This window comes from Trichophyton rubrum (genome assembly GCF_000151425.1).
Source record: "Trichophyton rubrum CBS 118892 genomic scaffold supercont2.6, whole genome shotgun sequence".
Taxonomy (NCBI): domain Eukaryota; kingdom Fungi; phylum Ascomycota; class Eurotiomycetes; order Onygenales; family Arthrodermataceae; genus Trichophyton; species Trichophyton rubrum.
The window spans coordinates 387,876-407,724 of record NW_003456423.1 but is presented as its reverse complement, the minus strand read 5'-3'; the positions used below and the strand labels follow the sequence as shown (position 1 = coordinate 407,724).

Here is a 19,849-nt window from a genome sequence, read left to right as displayed (position 1 = left end):
CTTATCTTAATTTCAACCTCGCCGGCGTTCAATACAGATGGACAAAACAGAGTTGGAGCAACCATGTCCAGCTGAACGCGAGCAGAATCACAAGCGGCCGGCTGCCGAAGAACTTTCTAGCGCCCTTGATGCCAAAAGAAACAAAGCCATTGATTGCGGGCCGACAGTGCCGGATGTCAGCATTTCTGCTATTGTTCAACGGGTTCCTTTCCCTGACAAAGTAAGTATACCATCAACCCCCCAACAACCCCTCAGATACCAAATATGTCCTAATAACATTGTCAAGCCTGCGGTTCTGGAAGAACAGAGAGGCGAGATAGAATACCGGGTAGTCAACAATGACGGTTCCCGAGAAAGTACAATTATTCTCACGGGTCTTAAATGCCTATTCCAAAAACAACTCCCGGAAATGCCCGGGGCTTATATCGCACGTCTCGTTTACGACCGTGCTCATGTGTCTCTAGCCCTTGTTAAGATGCCCCTTGAGGTTATTGGCGGAATATCGTATCGGGAATTCCGCGCTCGCAAATTTGCAGAAATAGTGTTTTGTGCAATTTCCGCTAAGCATCAAGTAAAAGGATATGGGGCGCACCTTATGGCCCATCTGAAGGATTATATCAGAGCTACTTCCCCAGTGATGCATTTTTTAACTTACGCTGATAATTATGCCATTGGCTACTTTCAGAAACAGGGTTTCACAAAGGATATCACCCTCGAAGAGTCTGTCTGGATGGGGTATATCAAAGACTATGAAGGGGGAACGCTTATGCAATGCACCTTGCTTCCCCGAGTCAGGTACCTTGAAGCTGGCCGTATGCTCCTTAAGCAGAAGGAGTGTGTCCAGGCCAAGATACGTACCTTTAACACCAATGATGTTGTCCATCAGCCACCTGAGCAGTGGGTTAACAGCCACGGTGACATCGCCCCAATCGATCCACTCTCTATCCCTGCTATTCGTGCAACTGGCTGGTCTCTTGACATGGACGAGTTATCACGGATGCTGCCACGCCGCGGGCCTTATTTTAAGGAACTCCGGCATTTTTTAACTCTTATGCGAAATCACAAAAGCGCCTGGCCCTTTGCTGACCCTGTTGACAAAGATAAAGTCCCCGATTATTACAACATTATTAAATCACCCATGGATCTGTCGACGATGGAAGAACGATTGGAGCATGATTACTACACTACTCCAAAGGTCCTTTTTGACGATCTTAAGCTGATTTTCAGTAATTGCCGAACATATAATAGTGAATTCTCGATATTCGTTAAATGTGCAAAGCAGCTGGAGAGGTACATGCGGAAGATCGTCAAGGAAATTCCGGAGTGGCAGAAGTTTCTTGAAGAATAGCGTCTTCCCTTGTTCGAAACTAGGCCTACTACCAGATAAGCGAGGGCGTTACACAGTAGGATTCTGCGCTGGGAAACTTGGCTTGGACCTTTGAATCATTTCGATAATGACTAACTTGTACGAGGATAGAGCTTCGAGGACGGCCAAGTGTATTATTATTGCATGTCCTACGCTAATTAGCCGGACTGAACGAAGAAAAAGTTCATAACATATATGCATGAGCCGTTATTGTCCCTAATGATCCACAAGTAAAAACAATTTCCATGGGACATTAGAGCTTGCTGTATGACAGTAAATGACAACATATACATGCGTTGCAAGCTGAACACTCATGTTCAACTTTACGGGGCGTGGAAGCTTCAAGCTTCCCTGATGCTGAAATGGCCTCCTGGGCATGGGTCACAAATATTCTACAGGACGAAAGGTAGTTAAGAGGTAAGTAAGGTATGGCAGTGGCGGAAATGCAAGGGTGGTCAGGTGTTCATGTCATAAACTCATGAGTCTGGTGGGTCGGCATCAAGGCGTTTAGAAGAAGTGGGTTCGAGATCGGGGTTCTTTACGTTGATGGTAGTGCCATGACTTTGGCTTGGTTTTTCAGTCTGAGATATTGAAACAGGTGTGTGGGGTTGAGAGTTGCTGTTGAGAGGAGACGTAGGTTGAGGATGTCCAAGGCTTTGATCGGTTGGGGAATTAATACGTTCCGATTGCGACGATGAAGTGGAGATTGCTTCAGCGTGAGGCAGCTTTACGGGGCTATTGATTTCTTCATGAGCGTTACTTGAGAAGCGCTTGATGGATGTTAGTACGATGTATCCATTAACGTGCAGTAGGAAAATTCACCTCTAGAGCGGAATCGGCTAATTTCAGCCCTTTCTGTCTAGCGAGTTCCCTTGCAGCCAGCCGGCTTTTCTCTATCGCCGTTTCTTCCTCTAGTCGAGCTTCCTCTTCCTCTCTCTTTAAGTCATCTAACGAGGCTCCTTCCACTGTCGGTTCAATCACGATACTGGTATCTAGTTCCGAGGTTGAGTGCGATGATTTCGACATGGTACGGCGCCGTTTCAAATCTTTGTCTCTTTTTCTTCGTTTGCCTTTTCCTTTACTTGTGCGTGATGCTCGAGATGAAGCTGTCTCTTTTGTCGAGGTAGTGACAGAGTGTGGAATTGAAAAGATAGACTCATCACCGCCGCCCAGGCTGGGTCTGTGGCGACTGAGAGTCATTATATTGATCTCATCATCCAGAGGAACGGCATCCTCCTCTTCGTCGCTGTGAATAAGGTCGCCGCGGGAACTGAGTGAATTGCTGGTTTCATGAGACGACTGAGTGCCACGGCGCTTCCTCGGAGATGCTTCTGCTTTGTAGTTATGACCGCCGTCCTTGTTGTTGTCCCCAGAATGATCACTTTCATCGCTGGCTTCCAGTAATGGTGCTTGTTCTGGAACATCACGCTTCAGGCCACCAGGATTGTCCTGTAAATTGGCAGCAGATGGACGATACCGAATGCCCCTGGCGCCTATCCTCCACGGAAACCGTTCGAGGAAACCAAGTATAGATGAGCTCGGGATAACTGTTGGGTCCTGGCGCTCGTCACTGGGTAAGATGGATCCCCTCCTCCTGGCACCGTAACTCATTCGCCTGTTCATGCGCGGCTGGTCATTAGACGGGCGCGCAGAGCTGCTGCCAGCCAACAGTCTGTCCAGCTCATCATTCCGCCAGCCTAGCAGGCCATCTTCGCGTGCATCCTCATCGTAGTCCCAATCATCGTAGAATCCAAAGGTAAACTCCGCGCGACCATTGGAGCGTTCTCGCCGCCGTCGACGCAGCTGGTCATCCCGGCTGGGGAAACAGGGAGCAGTACAAGAAGTAAAGCACTCCTGTACACTCAAGAAGCACGGCTCTATGTAGTGGTGGGCAAAGGCATATATCCCTTCCTGTGCGGACTCATTGGCGGATTCGAGGTTCTGCGAGATCTGGTTGATAGTCTGGCGAATACGGGGGTCTCCTGGGCGCATGATGAGCGAATATAAGTAGCAGGTAGCGCAAAAATAGCTTTATTAGGCGTCCCTTCGACCTTTGAAAAGCGCCGTCTGCCCAGCGTTGGTTGTTGATGTGGTTGGTATAACAGTATATACGGTAGGGCGGCCCAAGCGGAGAGTCGCCTATGCTGGGGGCATCTCTAGGTGTTATCGTATAGTTTCAAAACGCTGATATCAAACATTCCAGGGCAGTCAGTCGGGTAGATAGCTTCGCATGCGGATACTCATTGCACAAACAGCGGCTGAGGGCGTCGTGAACCGGATAGTCTGAAGCTGTCATGACTTGATCTTCTCGATGTCAGAGTCAAGCCTGCAAAAGCGCCATGTTGGGGGGTTGACCAGCCTTGATTACATAAGCACGCTACTTTTTCCTTTTCTTGTCTCGAAACGTCAAACAAAAAAGAAGCAAAACTTGCAACAACGACAAACTCGCAACGACGAGAAGACGAAGACGAAGATTAAGAGAGGGGAGGTGAAGATGCCTCACTATGTGAGGTTTCTGAAGCCGCCGAGGATAGAGACAGGCAGCATCAAGACGCTGGTCACACTGACAACCGACCTGGGAGACTCGTTCCTGGCAGAGGAGGTCGAGCTCAGGTCTTCGGTGCTGCGTGTCGACAGCGACAACGACAGCCTCAAGAATGACAGATGCAATGTGCAGTGCATAAAACAGAAGAACTTCACCTGGACAGCCGCATCCCGGCAGGTGTTGATAGCCATTGATGGTCTTCAGCTGGATCTGCGACGCCACGCAGTGCAGTTACATGTTGGCCCGGCAGACCGAGGACACCGACTCGGACCCGACGACGGCTTTGCTGTCTCGTCAGCTATCCCAACAGTGATATCAGCGTGGAGTCCGCCTTTTGGTGGCCCAGAATCTCCTCAGGCTGATAAGCTGGCACTCAGATGGCTCAGGACTCGATGTCCCGCTGAGGTGCGGATATGGGAAGAGACTGGCAACAATCTCGCAAGACATATCTGGTACGTAGGGCGCAGACAGGAGATACAACCATGATAACGATGGTTGTAACTTTGTCTCCAATGTTTGATGACGATGGTGATGGACGACGGCGGTTACTACGGATTCTAGATATCAGTAGGATTTTGAAGATTCCATTATTAACTACCAACCTCCGTTTTTTCCTTGTATTCTTCTTCTTCTTTCTTATGCATTATATATTCAATGGCTCTATCTAACTTGTACAGGGATGCTTCGCTCGCATGGCTGATGCTCTTCCAAGAGACTCTTGCTCCAGTTGTTGTTGCTGCTGACGGTGACGATGGCCAGGCTACGTCTCCGTTTCTCATGTTCAAGGACCTGATTCGACAGAACAACAACAAGTCGCATTTCAACGTAATTGAACTGGGAGCGGGTTGTGGTATTGTCGGAATCGCGCTTGCTCAGTCGTTGACGGACTGCTCTGTCCTGTTGACAGACCTTGAAGAGGTTCGCGACATCGTTAGCCGTAACATCAACATGTCCAACCCAGCGGCGGGCTCTAAGATTGACTTCCAAGTCCTTGACTGGGAGACGAGCATCCCTAGCAGGGTCTCAGAGCAGCAGTATGACCTTATTGTTGTATCCGACTGTACGTACAATGCGGACAGCCTGCCTGCTCTCGTCGACACCATGGCTGCGCTGGTTGAACGGTCTCCTCAGGCTGCCATCATCGTAGCACTCAAAAGACGCCACGAGAGCGAAGCTGTCTTTTTCGAGCTTATGCATCGTGCAAGACTGGACGTTTGCAGCAAGACTCGCATTCAGCTGCCTAGTGTCTGCTCAGACGAAAGGGTAGATATCGAGATATACTGTTTTCGGTCATCACCCTCTTCTCTACGATGAATGCATCTCTCTCTCTCCTTCTCCGATATGAGCATATTCTACGAAGTACACCATCCCAAAAAAATCGCCTTATTGGTTAGACAAATCTCAGGTTGCAACTATCCTTGGACAAGAATCCATCTCTTAATTCCATCATTTGCTTTCTCGGTAACCGATCGATGCCTCACGCCTAGTTTTCCGATAATTGCTCAGAATTTTTGGTCACATCGCCCCTATCAGCTCCTCGATCTCCCAAAATCTCAATTTTCACTCGGCAGTACTCCGCGGTTTGTTCTACAGAACTATTTTCTTCTATAGGAGACAAACCTCCCGCTCGGAGGATTACCAGGTCGGTGATACAGCGCAAGCTGAAGACGGCATCGCTGTGGCTACTGCTATTGCGATAACTATAGTCTGTCCAAGGGTGCTGCTCCCTTTTGGAGAGTTCAGCTGGAGCCGAAAAAAAAAAATTAAATGGACAACACCCACAATTGATAATACGAAAAGGATCCCGCGTATGCTTTGCACCAAATTTCGCAACACCGAGCTACAGATTTATGGACCTGAAAACCAGAGTTTCCTCCTTGCCTGGACTAACGAGTCACAAAACGGAACCGGCAACACAAGGATATCCATCCGCGACGGCTCCTGGCTTCGGCTGCCCCTCTCAGTGTCATCATCACCCTCGTACTCGCCGTCCTGCCGGCCAACATATGCCTCATACAACTTTACGGTCTGCAGCCTGGACGAGGGTGTGTGGATTTTTTTTCTTTTTGGGGGGTATTTTTTTGCATCCCACGACGTTAGTTACGGTAACGAAGTATGGACGGATCCCTCCTCAGCCACCTCCGCAACGGCCAGCAGGAAATGAAAAATGAACGAAAGGAGGAAAAAGCAAGAAGGCTGCAGGCGCGATGCAATGCATGGACGAGGGTCCCTCTCTCTGCTCTGCTCTTTTGCTCCGTTGCGTCTTTGCTGCCCATCACCTCCTTTTCTGCGCGCTGCAAACATGCCAAACCCCGGGCGAAGCTAGCTAGCTCCTGATGACTAAGGCACACAACTTCCCACCACCAGCCCAATTTTTTTTTCTTCGACCTTCTTTCCTCACAGTCACCCCATCCGCGCTCTGCTGCTATAAATCACGGCCTCGCTCCTCGTCGACTGGCAGTTCTGACTCTTGCTCTCACGCTCAGCTGTGCTCTTCTCTCTCCTGTCTGCTGCAGACAGCCTGATTTTGGCCTTTGCTTGAGAGGTGAGCTCTTTGCTGACCTTGCCTTGCCCCCCCCAGATATCGTCACCATGGTGGCTCTGCCTCGACCAATTCACCTCACCCGAGTCCCTCATTCACCGCGGTCATCGTCACTATCCACAATCGTTGCAGTCACTCCGAGCCGCTAGCTAACCTCGTCTCATCGTTGGCAGGAATATAAATTTCCTCTCTCGACCTTGAAACCGCCTTTGGGGTCTCTCTCCCAAAGGCACCTTGATCGACCGTGTCCTCGCCACTCCAGCCTCATACGTTGTTCCCACCAGCCCTTTTCACCGGACTCCTTAAAAATCTCCCTCTTCTGCAGGACACCTTCCAAAGCTCTCCATCTTTGCGCTTGGTAGACGTCCTCTACACCCCCACCAATTCTGAAACCCTTGAGCTGAATGATGAAGATGACGAGCGGGTTCTTCCTCTTCCAGAGGAAGAGTCGAGGAGGCTAAGTCCAGTGAGCGAAGGCTGCGATCCATTCAGACCTCCCTAACACGTGGTACTCCCACATAATACCTGACAATCAAACCAAAAAGACCAACCACCAAATCAGACGCATTGATGGTTATGGCACCTTCGGCTAGCGACCTCCCAAGACTATATTTCAATGATCATGTACATGGGAAACTTAAACATGTCGATTGTCCAGACGATGAAACTCGCGGCATATCCCACTTGGCTGAGGCCCGAGCCGCGTCCAGACAGCTTGTCTTTGAAATCTTGAAGCAGAAGGCTGCTGCTGTCGATGTCAAAACCTGCTATCCTGGAGAGGAGGATCCATTCTACGTTGCTGACCTCGGTGAGGTCTATCGCCAGCATATTCGCTGGAAGACCAATCTTCCTCGCGTCAAGCCCTTCTATGGTATGTTTTCTTTTCTTCTCTTTCTTTTCTTTTTCTCTTTTCTTTTTTTTTTTTTTACGTCGTTCATTCCTTTTTATCAGTTGTGTTGATATAATGCTAACTCCGTCATAGCTGTGAAATGCAACCCAGACCCTCAGGTCCTCCGTCTGATGGCCGTGCTGGGTAATGGCTTTGACTGTGCCTCCAAGGCTGAAATCGACCTCGCCCTCGCTGCTGGCGTTGACCCGAGCCGCATAATCTACGCCCATCCATGCAAGACCAAGTCTTACCTGCGCTATGCATCCCAGGTTGGCGTCAAGCAGATGACCTTCGACAACACCGATGAGCTGTACAAGATCAAAGAGATGTGCCCGGACGCCGAGCTCTACCTGCGTATCCTGACCGACGACTCCGCCAGCCTGTGCCGTCTAAGCATGAAGTTCGGTGCTTCTCTCTCGTCTGCTCGCCCACTGCTGGAACTCGCTCACGGACTGGGCCTCAATGTCGTTGGCGTCAGCTTCCACGTCGGATCGGGAGCCGAGGACCCCAAATCCTTCATCAAGGCCGTCCAGGACGCCCGCTTCGTCTTTGACTGCGCCGCTGAAATCGGCTTCGACCTGAAGGTTCTCGATGTCGGCGGTGGGTTCTCGGACGACACCTTTGAGCCCTTTGCCGCTGCCCTGGGCGACGCACTGGACACGTATTTCCCACCACACATCAGAGTCATCGCCGAACCAGGACGTTACTATGTCGCCACCGCCTTCACCCTTGCGGCCAACGTGATCGCCCGTCGCGACGTTGGCGTGGAAGAGCTGCTGTCCGACTCCGAGTCCGACTCCACCACCCCCAGCCGCGCCTCGACTCCCTCTTCAAGCGGTGCCTATATGATCTATCTAAACGACGGGGTATACGGCAACTTCTCCAACATTGTGTTCGACCACCAGCACCCTGTTGCCCAAATCCTAACCAAGGACGACGATTACACCTCTGCGCCAATTGAGTACTCCATCTGGGGCCCGACCTGCGATGGTATTGATGTGATCAGCGAGCGCGTCACTCTGAACGGCCTGCTGGGCGTAGGCAACTGGCTCTACTTTGAGAACATGGGAGCCTACACTCAGTGCAGCGCAACGCGTTTTAATGGCTTCACCGACAAGCATGAGGTGATCTACATTGTCACTGAGCCTGGTGCGGCGGCGCTTCTAGGTTATTAATAGTGATAACTACAACTACAACAGGAAGTAGAGGGAGTGATATTATATTGTGGTGGAAGCAGTAATTTTATCAAAATGGTGTGAAAGATACAAGATTTGCAGTTTTGATTGCTTTTTTTTTTTTTTTTTTTTGAGATGAATTTAATTATAGGAAAAGAAAAAAGGAAGACAAAAAAGGGGGTGATTTGATTATCTGGTTAATTTTGCTCTTTATTTAGTTCTAATAAAAAAAAAAAAAAAAAAAAAAAAAAAAAAATCCGCCATCTGGCAAAACTTGGTCTATCAATCGTAGTTTTATCACGTATCAGCCGTATCTATAAAGATGTATCTGTATAAACATCGGTCTCTAGATCTATATCGTTACGTCATGTATCATGCAAGCCATCCTTCTCGATGCATATCCCACATATTCTGCATATTCTGCAGATTCTGCATATGTAGTGTAATGTAGTTATGGAGCAGTTTCTAGCCAATAATGTCGACCTGCAGCGAGGCCGTGGCAGGGGAAGAAGCGGCCCTGAGCAGCTGTCCTGCTTCGAGTTTCTTCTTCCACTTGGCCGCTTCATACCGGGCGAGGATCAGGGTGAGTCTAGCAGCCGTCGTTGTTTCTGACGGAGACGGGGTGAGAGTCCATCGCCCAAAGGCCCAGTTGAGGATATATGTCTGCACCGGCGGCGCATCAGAGACAGCAGCAGCAGCAGCAGCAGCAGCAGCAGCGGTGACCTCACCGGACGAGTCTGCTGGGATCTGGTCAGAGGCAAACCGCACAGTCCCCTTGATCCGGTATATCTCGTCCTTGGGCGAGGACTGCAGAAAGGCCGAAAAGACAGCTGAATCGACGACCACTGCGTCTGCGTCTGCGTCTCCCGCCAGCGAGACCGACAGCACCTCGACCTCCGACTGATGTGAGTGCGCATGCTCTGCTTTCCGCAGAGCGTCTTTTGCTTCCGTAGAGTCAGCCATCTTCGCCAGCAGGGCCCCGTCGATGCCCAGCAGCACGTCTCTGTCGACTCTGCCCTTGTCCGACTTGACCCAGGCAGTCTGCACGTCGAGATCGCCCACCCGGTCCAGACAGATGTCAAACCGCCGCTCCGAGACGAGCTCCCATTTATTGAACACGATCAGGTCGGTGTATCTGGCCTGCAACTTGGCCGTGTAAGAGGTATCCTCGTAGCCCTCCCAGTTCTCCACGTCGATGACGGCCACCACGCCGTCGAGCACGAACTCTCCCTTGCGCTCGCTGGACACCCGATTGACCTCCATCGCTAGAGTGGCGGGGAACGCACTGCCGCTGGTCTCGATGACGATGCGGTCTGGGTTGACGGTGTCTCGGAGCTGCAGGAGGGCGTCGCTGAGCTGGCCGACGAGGTTGCAGCAGATGCAGCCGTTGAGCAGCTCGCGCACGCCGGAGATGGAGGAGGCGGCGGCCAGCTGGGAATCGACTGCGACGTCTCCGAATTCGTTCTTGAGCAGGGCCAGACGGTAGGAGGCCGGCAGCTGGGGGATCAGGTTGAGCAGCAGCGTGGTCTTGCCGGAGCCCAGGAAGCCGGTGACGATGGTGATGGGGATGGGGGCCATGGTATCACAATAAGACAGTCTAAGAAGAATATCTAGGAATATCTAGGAATATCTAAAGAATAAATGTAGATGTAGATGTAGATGCGGGTGTATCAATTGAAGATGTGGGATGTTGGTGATGTTTTATCGCCTGGGATATATAAAATAGTACCGGCGGATTCAACCAGGATCATGATGTCATTCTATATCAATAGCTATCGATTATTTTTATATTCAACAATACTCTGTACAGCAGTTGATGGCAGTCTATTCTATGGTCTATGGTCAATTGCGCTCCCTCTCCCCGAGCAGCGCCCTGATGTGGTCGCTCAGCCAGTACCGCTGCAGCACCTCAGCGGCCGTCTTCTTCGCGCCGTCGACCCAGCCGAGACACTGGCTGGCGCCGCACGAGCAGCGAAAGGGCTGCGACATCTCCCACTCGGTGCTGGGATAGAAGAAGCGCAGCTCCTCGCCGGCGGGGATGGCGCGGGTGCTCCAGACCTCCAGCGCACCGGCGACGGGAGCCCCAGGCGGGCCGGCCAGGCTGTCTGCCGCCAGCGTCGACGTGACGAAGCGCACGTTGGGGTCGCACGAGTGGTTGCAGTAGAGCAGGTCGGAGTTGAGCTCGATGTGGGCGTTGCGGGAGACCTGGACGGTCGAGTAGGCCTTGACGGCGGCGAGGGTGGTGGACGAGTTGCGGGCGACGAGCGAGGCGGCTGGGATATCGCGGGCGGCGACGGCGGTCAGACAGAAGGAGGCGGCCTTTTGCTTCTCCCGTTCATCGTCTGCAGAGGAGTCTGTGTCTGCATCTGCGTCTGCGTCTGCGTCTGCGTCTGCGTCTTCGTGCTGGTCGATGGAGGCGAGCAGGCGGGAGGAGACGACGCGGACGGCGGCCGGATGCGAGGGCTGCGGCCACGCTCGCTGCATGGGAGTCTGCGCTGCGACGGTCATGGGGAGACGGAGGGTATCCTGTCTCTGGTATCTGTATCCTGTCTCTTGTCTCTTGTCTCTTGTGTCTGGGTATCTTGTCTCTGGCCTGGGTATCCCGCGCCTTTATATAGAGGCGGCCGGCTCGTATAGCCCGGGCATGCGAGCGTGCGAGACGGGCTGTGGCCGAGTTGCGACTCTCGGTCTCTTCATGTGCCAGAGGCGAGGCAGGGCAGGGCCAGGGCCCGCCAGCCGTCACTCCGTCTGTTAACTGGCTGGCAGTGACGGTCTTCAGTGACGGTCTTCAGTGACGCTGCTGAGTGATTGTCTGTTGGAAGAGGGAGCATCTTCACTGCCCTCCCTCGGGCTATAAAATCCCCTGCGATCTGCGTCTCTCGCCAGATTCCTCCATCTTCCTTACACACTTCCAGCGCAGACCAGAAGCAGGATCAGACACTGAAACTTCTCAGCCTGCATCAGTCAAGAGACCTTCAGCAACCAGAATCCCCAAGTCAGAGAAAGAGACCTGCTGGCTCTTGTTAAAACCTCAGTCAACTGCCTCACGATGGGCGGGCTGCGGGCTGTCGAGTCGCCCATAGAGCCGGCCGCTCTCCTGCGCAACGCATGTCCATGTCAGGGCGGCTGGCGTTTCTATACGCTGGTCGAAGCACAGTTACTATAACTATTACTTCATATCTCGGGCACGAAGGATGCCACATTGGTAGCATGTCCTGGCTAACGTCCTTTCAAAGATATATAACGACTCTACAACCGATTAAGCCATTGTCAATGATATAACGACTCTACTGCCAACTAGAGTCTCCCCTTTGGCTCAGCAGTTTGATACACATCCACTGCCAGATACCCTGCGGTCGTTACTTACGAGCCCCTTAAGGAGTCGAACCTACTCAGGAGCATGTCCAGTGGCATCAACCAGGCCAAAGAAACCTACTCCGGCCACACAGCTACTCCCACTGGGAATGCTGATAGAGCTTCCGAATGTGTATGAATTTGCAAGATACATAGAAGCCCTCGAGGAGTAGCATCGGCAGTACGAAGAGAGACATTCTGCAATATTGATGATACTTCGGAAGCCCATCTACCGGCCTCGCAGTCCAATATTCCGGCACAGACAATACGCGGTGGTGGCTCATGGCGGGTCAGTCCCTGAAGCTCTCGACATCCTAAGCTTTCTTACTCTCAATGGCCCAGGGTTTAACACATCGGCTAGTGAGATTAAGCGATTATATGGCAAACACATCTCAGGGGGTCCAAGATGGTCCGCGCCAGCAAATTTGAGTGTAAGAAATAGAACGAAGCGCCCATATCTATCCACCTGGCGGCCCGTATATATCCTCAAATCCAGCAGTCCATCTAGCTATCTAGACGGTGCAGCGAAGAGTGGTGCCTGATGAGTCGAATAAATTTATCGTACATCCTGATGGCAGACGGCAGTTCAAAAACTCCCTTGGGGCCTCGTTCAGTGTAGTGTCGGTGGCAGACTCCCAATTGAGGCGGCGGATTGCCATCTTCTGATACCACGAATTATGGCCATGATCTCTATAAGTCGACAAATGTCGACTTTATCTATTGACATTGAGCAACCAGAACTGCCAGTGATTTTAAATTAGCCTGACTATTCCAAAATATTGAATCACTACTATCGAGCTGGAGCATACGGAGTGGTCAAGAGAGATGCATGACATCTATTTTGAAAGACTACTTGCCACGCTACACGAGGGTAAAGGCAAGAAGGACGAGCCGTATGTAAATATGCATACCTTTCGTCTGCTAAGCATGATTTCGATGGATCCTAAACTATATGTCCTTCAGCACAGACTTTCAACACACCAGCTGCCGAAATGAGGCGATGGCAAGAGACCTTTGGAGTTATAGCAAGGTCTATATCCCCGCCTGCTTGCTATGCTGCGGCCTCGCTGTGACAGCAGGCCACTCCCTTGTGGAGCGCTGTTACCCGCCAACGACAATCGTTGTCATGACATATTATAGTAACGAGATATGGCTACTCAAAGAACTTCTCATCGGCACGTATCTGAATATAACGACTCTCCGGCGAGGTCTTCACTTTGCCCCGGCCTCATACCTTCTCGTGGTTCCCCCTGTACGGGGGTCTTTGAACCAAATTGAATACATCGTCGAATACACCTTCAAATTCTGGCAACCAGTAGTCACTACTATGCCTTCAGCTTCGTTTCTCAACCGGAAGAGAGGCCTCATGGACGTTGTCATCCAGTGTTTCGACTCATCTCAAGGAAATGAGAAATCCATCGTGGTTGTCTCTACCACCGGACCAAGGATGCATGATCGAAGTTCACCAAAACTTGGAGCGGCCTCGTTGGACTGCATGAAAAGAACGGTAGATAGATAGAGAAGAGAGAATGCAAGCTTCATCTGTTCCTTACATCACTTGGTAGTTATGATTATCTAGTCACATCTCCGTAGAAAGACTGTAGACTGCTCTCCCTGATGCTCTGCAATTGATGCGAGGACTGCCTTCAAACATGAATAAGGAGGACATCCTTGTCTTGTACTCTCGACTTAATACTGTAGATAGACCCTACTTAGCTTCGAGTCTTTGCTGTGGAACTCGGCCTACAAGTAGTGTATAAAACTCCGTGACAGTGAAAATTTGCGCGACTCTCGAGTATCACCAACCAAACGTCCCAGCCTGAAGATCTGGCAGAGACTCCAGACTCGCAGCCAGCAACAATAAGAATGCAATGCGGCCTCTCGCCGGGCTGCTGTCCTCCTGCGGCGCCCTGATCTCGCCGCGATGGTCTCTGCGCTACCTGCTGGCGGCCTTCGTGCTCTGCTACCTGCTGCTCCTGCAGTACTGCAGATCCCACAGCTTCCGCGACCCGACCTCCCTCTTCTTCGACGCCGGCCGGGGATACGAGCCCAGGTACTCTCGCTTCAGGGCCGCAGAGGCTGCAAACTTCATTCGGCACATCGACGCTGCGGCTGCACCCCGGAACCGCTCGATCGACAACGCCTCCCTGCCGCTGCCCGGGACGGGGGCGGGCTTGCCGAAGACCAACGCCAGCCTCTGCGTCGGCATCGCCTCGATCGCCCGCGAGGGTGTCAGCTACATCGAGGCCACCGTCGGGGCCCTGCTGATGGACCTTAGCCCGCAGGAGCGGCAGGACGTCTACCTGATCCTCTTCATCCCTCACACCGACCCGTCCATACACCCTTCGTACGCGAGCAACTGGCTCCCGGCCCTCGCGGATAAGGTGCTATATTACGATGTTGACAAGGAGAAGCTGGACCATCTGCGCAAACTCGAGCAGGATGGAGGCTTGTTCCGCGAGAAGGGCCTGTTCGATTATTCGTACCTGCTCAAGGCGTGTGCTGCCGTGGACACGCCGCATGTGCTGATGGTGGAGGACGACGTCCTGGCCATGGACGGCTGGTATCATCGCACCAAGCAGGCTTTGGCGGATGCAGGCCGGCAGACCAGGCAGCTGGGGGCATCGAAGTGTAAGTATTACCAATAACGATATCTTTTACTGTGGATGATCACGTATCTAACGAGGCCAGATTTATATCTACGGCTGTTCTACACCCAGGGCTTGCTGGGATGGAACAACGAGGAATGGCTCGCGTATCTTGCCGGCTCCCTGTTCTTCATCGCTGTTTTCTGGGTCATACTCGTGGCTATAAGACGATGCCTCCCTCATCCCAACCATACCAGCCATCCCAGCCATGCCAACAGTCTTCTCTCAAACAAGGGCATACTGCTCACCAGCCTTACCTGCGGGCCTCTATTTATCATCCTCTTCTTCGCCTCTGGCCGTCTAACTGTCCTGCCCATTCGCTCTGGCGTCCACCAAATGCCACGCTTCGGCTGCTGTACTCAGGCACTCGTATTCCCACACGATCGAGTACCAGATGTGGTGTCATGGTATGAATCGAAGAAGATCGGCTTTGCTGATTCGCTGCTGGAAGAGTATGCAAATGCCAATGACGAGATTAGATGGGCCCTGACGCCCAGTGTCTTCCAGCATGTGGGCGGGCGGAGCTCGAAGCAGGACGGCCCTGGTAGTGATCAAGTTGCCAAAGTCATTTGGAACTCGGCGTTTGAGCTGAATGACCCCGTTGCTCTGCAGGCTGAGCACGAGAATGCCGCTTCTCATCCCCTTTCTGGATCCATGTAAATATTCACAATATATGTCTGATTATTGGATGTTGACCATGTTTCACTACATTTGACTGTACTATATATTGACGCCATCTAATGAATTAATTATACGACCTGGACACTTATACCATCACTCATCTTGAACCGTTGAAATGCACACAAAAGCCTCCAATAATCCAGTATCCCCGCCAACGCCATTATTATGCAAAATCATATGCATACCCGTTCATTCCGGGCCTGACCAATGCCTATCCTCTCCGTTCCAGCCCACCTTGGGCCAGCCGTTCGGAAGTGTCGAGTACTTAGGAAGGGTATACTGCCCGACACAACGCGCCACGTTGCAATCCATATCACATAACCCGTACGCCTCACAATAACACATCCCGGCGTTGGGACAGTGGACCGCCTCCTTACCAAATATCACTATAAAAACCATCAGTTCATATTCTTAATTCTCAGTTCAGCCACAAATAAAACTTACAATGCCATGCATATTCTAACACTCGCCCGCTGAGCCCGTCGTCATGTTCAGAATCAATCAACCACTGGCGATAACGCATATAGTCTGCCTTGGAGTGGCGCCGGATAGTCTCCTTCCGGACTGCAAACTGGGAGCAGCATCCAACGCCCACAGTATCCGGGACACTCGCGCCGGGAAACAGCTCTTCAAAGGCCTGCTTGTATATATGCTTGCATGTAAGGCCCTCCCCCGGTGAAACTTGAGTCGCATCGATAAACGGCCTTATGGCTGAGGGGCAGCCCAGGGACCAGTCGCAGCGGAGATTGACGTATCCTTCCTTCTTAAGGTAGCTGAGGCGGAAGTTTTGAAGCAGAGTCAACGCATCGTAATCGGGGTTATCGTTATGCCATTGGAATCTCTCTGCGTGATGGAAGAATATATTCGCAGGAAGTGAATCGTAGCGATCAATTATATACCTAAGTTTAAATGTTAACATATATACTGCTTGAACAGGTGGAAGTATATCTCTGATACTCACGTTAGGAATACCATGGCTTCTCGCCCTTTGTTTTCGGGGACAGTCAGCTCAGCCTCAGGGTCGTCCACGACGTATATGTTCTTCCACTGCGTCAGGTACTCGTGCAACCATGTAACATTCTCCCGCTTCATGCTGGCCACCACCATTTCAACGATGTTATCGTCATGCTCGGCTGGCGGAATCGACGGTTCTGCACCGCTCGATCCACTCTCATGGTTCTGGTTGTTGGAATCACGGCCGCTGCCACCATCAGACCAGACCGAATAGGACCCGAATTTTAGGGGAATCGAAGATGGAACCAGATGTAGGATGCAGAAGTAGATGACAGTTGTCACCAGGAACGCAAACAGCAAGTGAATACGTCGGCAAGGCCAGCGGATTGGGACGATGCTGTTCCGCCTCATGGTGAATGATAGTTGCTAATAACATGGCAGGGAAGCCAGCAGAGCTGTCGACGGCCGGAAAGCGGCGGCCCATCTCGTTGATATAAGTTGCATCTTGTCTGCGGACTACAGGAAGGCTTGCCAGAGGATCTGTCTTAAAACACTGAGCCTCTCGACCAATACTTTAGCACAGCCCCATGTTCTTACTATTGTTAGCTCTCCCATTAGCCAGGGGACCGAGGTGGCGACTCAAACAGTGGGCCGTATCAATCAATATGCACATCAGTCGTATCCCATAACATACAGCTCCTTGCAAAGCCGCAGAGATCCAGCAATAAAAGGCAGATCTTAAATGAATGCCGTCGCTCGTCAGACGTTGGCTGCAAATTTAAGGTCTTTCCGGGTCCGCGGCATGGCCCGAGCTGGGCGGCTCTCGGTTTGAGCCTGTGCTCCCCGAAACCTTAACTAACCGGCTATATCTAGTTAATCACTGCCGCCGACGGTGATTTTGCTATTGCCGGTTCGCTAGGAGATGGGGACTGGTAGAAGCCGGTGTTGGGATCGTAGCCGTAGCTGTGGCCGGTGGTGTCGTTGAAGCTATCGTGGGTAAGGGAGATATTGTGACATTGAAATAGTGAGATCAAAACTTGGAATCTGTTCAGTGACCTGGCTCGGAAATAAGGAAGAATAGTTTAAATGTGTAGAGGAAACTGGGGGGATTTATGTGTATTCTACGCCGCCCCTGGCAAGGGGTGTGCTTTTGCTGACCACGCTTAAGCGCCCATTACACCCAGGGAGGTTTAAGCGCCCTGCACTTAGTAAACGTTGGCTTTAACCAGGGTTCATGCGATATGTTGTTATTACAGTCAGGGACCAATCATTGCCAATTAATAGAACAAGTCTTATGATATGCTGCCCCCTCATCACGTCTTCATAATGTAGCTGTATGCTATAGACCTCTATATATAACAATAGTATGCACATACTGTATGGGGTTTTCATTTGGATGGATTGCCCGGAGTTAGGAATGATAGTTGCCTCAACTGGCGTTGGAACGAGGGCTTTTTGGCCAGATTATGAAGCTCGTTGGTCCAGTAGCTAATGCTACTTGTTGAATCGACCGGCGAGAATGCTGCCATGAGAGACCCTGACTTCACATATTGGTCCGTATTAACCAGTCGTTTGATTGAATCTGCCAGCTGTATGATTTCACCGCCATTAGGTATTGTTGTTTCATACACTGGGTCCATTGATGGCATGCATTCCATCGGAGGTTTATCTTGATCTCGAATCATTTCTATAGAAAAGTTATTCTTCCCGTAGCTGGTTAGGTCGTTAAATTTTTGGTTTAGACCAGGTTGAAATTTGGATTTAAGATTAGTCGAAACTGCGTGTAGCTGTGAGCCGCTAGGAACATTTAATCTGTAGGGACGTATTTCACAATAGCCCGAGTTTTCGTGGTCACTCCCATGATTGCGACGTAATACTTCGCTTATAGAGCGTGGGTTTGGGGGTATTGGATCGTTAGATCTGGGAAAAGTAACAGCTATAGGTTCCTGTCGGCGTGTGGCTGCAGAACAGGTCCTTAAAAGTGGCGGTACCTGGGGGGCGGGCCGTATTACATACGTTCCCTCATTTCCTCTGGTTGAATTTCCCTCTGCTGTCTGTAAGGAAGCCTCAATACTGCGGGGGATATTGGGTGCAGGCACTTGTGGTGGGGTCGCCATTCTAGGCGAGCCATTCCTTTTTCGTTGTCGGCTCTGTGTATTGAATAGTGACACCCTACCATTGCCATGCAGACTGAGTGTAGCTTGCCGCATGGAGATTCTGCTATTTTTCGCCCTAATGTTTGGACTTCTTGGGAGTATATTCTTTTGTGGAGCCTGGGTTTCGCGCTGCGGAGTTAAAAGCTGAGATTCCGGATCACGTAGTCGCTGGGAAGCAAGAGATAGTGTCCATGGATTAACGGTAGGCGTAAGTGTTTTATTAGGGCGGAAACGACCGCAGTTTTTAGTAGATGCTGGACTACTAATGTCAATGGTTAACTGGTTACTAGAATAACTCTGCCGGGTATCAGGAGTGGGTATAATGGTAGAAGTTTCAAGACTGTAGATACCCATGAAAACGCTCTCGATTATCTGGAGGACTGCCTGATTATCTTCGAACAAAATGTCATCCTTAGAAGGTTCGATGTTCGCATCATATATGCCGGGAGGACAATCCAAGGATAAAAACATGAAGGGATCTTCAAGTATATTGTAATCTATGGCCTTTTTGTAATATGATTTGAAGAGTTTAAACACTTCCTTACCAAAGCCCATGCAGGTCAGAAGCGGGCGGGCATCAACAATGACAAATTGCCCTTTGTGGTTAATTCTGGCCATACATTCTATAGTTATCAGCTTAGCTACTCTCCTGTGCAGGGATTACACTTACCTGCTTCAGGTTTAGGTACAATGACAGACATGTGGATAGTGGGGGTATCGTAGTTTTCCACCATGGAGTCTGGACTGTCTTTTTCTCCCGGAATTGGATAGGAAGCGTTCGAGGAAATACAGCTTGAAATCACCGTAGAGCCAATAACTTGGAGGATTGCATCAGGTACGGAGGGTTTTTGGCTAGGCGCATAAACCCAGTCCTTCTCTTTGGATTTCAATACTCTCATCGACAAACGTGTTTTTGGCCTTGCTATAGCATATCCCCGAAGGAGCTTCTTTATAGCGAGAATGGATTTTGTCGATTTTTTCTCTGCTTCTTGTCTCCTCACAGGTAACGATTTTAGAAAATCGCAGACACGAACGGTTGTTCCAATCGGGTGGGAGGCGGGCGTGTCACTGATAAAATGGGTGTAAGTATAGAGCATATAGCATCAAATTGCTTGTCGAACCGCCCGCTGGTGAAGAGCGAAAGGGACTCGTGGTAAGAAGATTTGCGTGTAGTACGAGAAACAGAAACATGCTCCGGAGATGGAAGTCAAGTGAGAAAGCCCTCTCACTAATAGGGTTTCTAACTAAAGAATAAGAGTAGAACCAAACGCATGCGCCTACCTTATGGGCTCTCCATCACGGCCAAATTTAACTGTCCTTGCAACTTGCTCCTCCGGAACGCGAGTCGTGATATACATGGCATCGCTCATTTCAGCAATGCTGGCTAGAGCTTGACCCCCAAAATCCCTAGAAGATCCTGCCGCCGACGTTTCTTGAAATCTTCCCTTTGGTTTGAATTTTGGCTGGAATAGTTTCTGCTTGCCGCCAGTGAACGGTCCCTGGGGAGTATTCCAAAACCCTTTGGCCTTCCTTTGGATA

General features: G+C 50.9%; 10 protein-coding genes across 11 annotated transcripts; 5 read left to right on the top strand and 5 right to left on the bottom strand.

The window, feature by feature from the left end:
* Positions 1–37: 37 nt before the first annotated feature.
* Positions 38–1,348, top strand: TERG_05561 (uncharacterized protein; the record flags this gene model as incomplete). Its single annotated transcript, XM_003233640.1, has 2 exons — positions 38–220; positions 287–1,348. 2 exons carry the CDS (start codon positions 38–40, stop codon positions 1,346–1,348), a joined length of 1,245 nt encoding a protein of 414 aa, XP_003233688.1.
* Positions 1,027–3,358, bottom strand: TERG_05560 (uncharacterized protein; the record flags this gene model as incomplete). Its single annotated transcript, XM_003233639.2, has 2 exons — positions 1,027–2,136; positions 2,189–3,358. 2 exons carry the CDS (start codon positions 3,356–3,358, stop codon positions 1,843–1,845), a joined length of 1,464 nt encoding a protein of 487 aa, XP_003233687.1. The 3' UTR covers positions 1,027–1,842.
* Positions 3,359–3,641: 283 nt separating this feature from the next.
* On the top strand, positions 3,642–5,869 carry TERG_05559 (uncharacterized protein). The gene is made up of 2 exons (XM_003233638.2): positions 3,642–4,363; positions 4,589–5,869. The coding sequence occupies exons 1-2, from the start codon at positions 3,678–3,680 to the stop codon at positions 5,223–5,225; spliced, it is 1,323 nt and encodes a 440-aa protein (XP_003233686.2). The 5' UTR covers positions 3,642–3,677; the 3' UTR covers positions 5,226–5,869.
* Positions 5,870–7,023: 1,154 nt separating this feature from the next.
* TERG_05558 (uncharacterized protein) lies at positions 7,024–8,517 on the top strand (the record flags this gene model as incomplete). 2 transcript variants are annotated; one of them, XM_003233637.1, is made up of 2 exons in its annotated part: positions 7,024–7,324; positions 7,436–8,517. In XM_003233637.1, the coding sequence occupies 2 exons, from the start codon at positions 7,024–7,026 to the stop codon at positions 8,515–8,517; spliced, it is 1,383 nt and encodes a 460-aa protein (XP_003233685.1). The 2 variants fall into 2 exon arrangements, with proteins under 2 accessions (XP_003233685.1, XP_047606634.1); XM_047749997.1 differs by lacking the exon at positions 7,024–7,324 and having other exon boundaries at positions 7,474–8,517.
* A 465-nt stretch (positions 8,518–8,982) lies between these two features.
* TERG_05557 (uncharacterized protein) lies at positions 8,983–10,095 on the bottom strand (the record flags this gene model as incomplete). Its single annotated transcript, XM_003233636.1, has 1 exon — positions 8,983–10,095. The coding sequence occupies one exon, from the start codon at positions 10,093–10,095 to the stop codon at positions 8,983–8,985; it is 1,113 nt and encodes a 370-aa protein (XP_003233684.1).
* Positions 10,096–10,097: 2 nt separating this feature from the next.
* On the bottom strand, positions 10,098–11,080 carry TERG_05556 (uncharacterized protein). The gene has a single exon (XM_003233635.2). It carries the CDS (start codon positions 11,023–11,025, stop codon positions 10,360–10,362), a length of 666 nt encoding a protein of 221 aa, XP_003233683.1. The 5' UTR covers positions 11,026–11,080; the 3' UTR covers positions 10,098–10,359.
* A 1,616-nt stretch (positions 11,081–12,696) lies between these two features.
* Positions 12,697–13,390, top strand: TERG_05555 (uncharacterized protein; the record flags this gene model as incomplete). The annotated part of the gene is made up of 2 exons (XM_003233634.1): positions 12,697–12,764; positions 12,835–13,390. The coding sequence occupies 2 exons, from the start codon at positions 12,697–12,699 to the stop codon at positions 13,388–13,390; spliced, it is 624 nt and encodes a 207-aa protein (XP_003233682.1).
* Positions 13,391–13,742: 352 nt separating this feature from the next.
* TERG_05554 (uncharacterized protein) lies at positions 13,743–15,179 on the top strand (the record flags this gene model as incomplete). Its single annotated transcript, XM_003233633.1, has 2 exons — positions 13,743–14,502; positions 14,563–15,179. The coding sequence occupies 2 exons, from the start codon at positions 13,743–13,745 to the stop codon at positions 15,177–15,179; spliced, it is 1,377 nt and encodes a 458-aa protein (XP_003233681.1).
* On the bottom strand, positions 15,017–16,619 carry TERG_05553 (uncharacterized protein). The gene is made up of 2 exons (XM_047748454.1): positions 16,162–16,619; positions 15,017–16,099 (listed from the first exon to the last, which is right to left on the bottom strand). Exons 1-2 carry the CDS (start codon positions 16,563–16,565, stop codon positions 15,619–15,621), a joined length of 885 nt encoding a protein of 294 aa, XP_047604436.1. The 5' UTR covers positions 16,566–16,619; the 3' UTR covers positions 15,017–15,618.
* A 466-nt stretch (positions 16,620–17,085) lies between these two features.
* On the bottom strand, positions 17,086–19,680 carry TERG_05552 (uncharacterized protein; the record flags this gene model as incomplete). Its single annotated transcript, XM_047748453.1, has 3 exons — positions 17,086–18,933; positions 18,981–19,378; positions 19,592–19,680. The coding sequence occupies 3 exons, from the start codon at positions 19,678–19,680 to the stop codon at positions 17,543–17,545; spliced, it is 1,878 nt and encodes a 625-aa protein (XP_047604435.1). The 3' UTR covers positions 17,086–17,542.
* Positions 19,681–19,849: the final 169 nt, after the last annotated feature.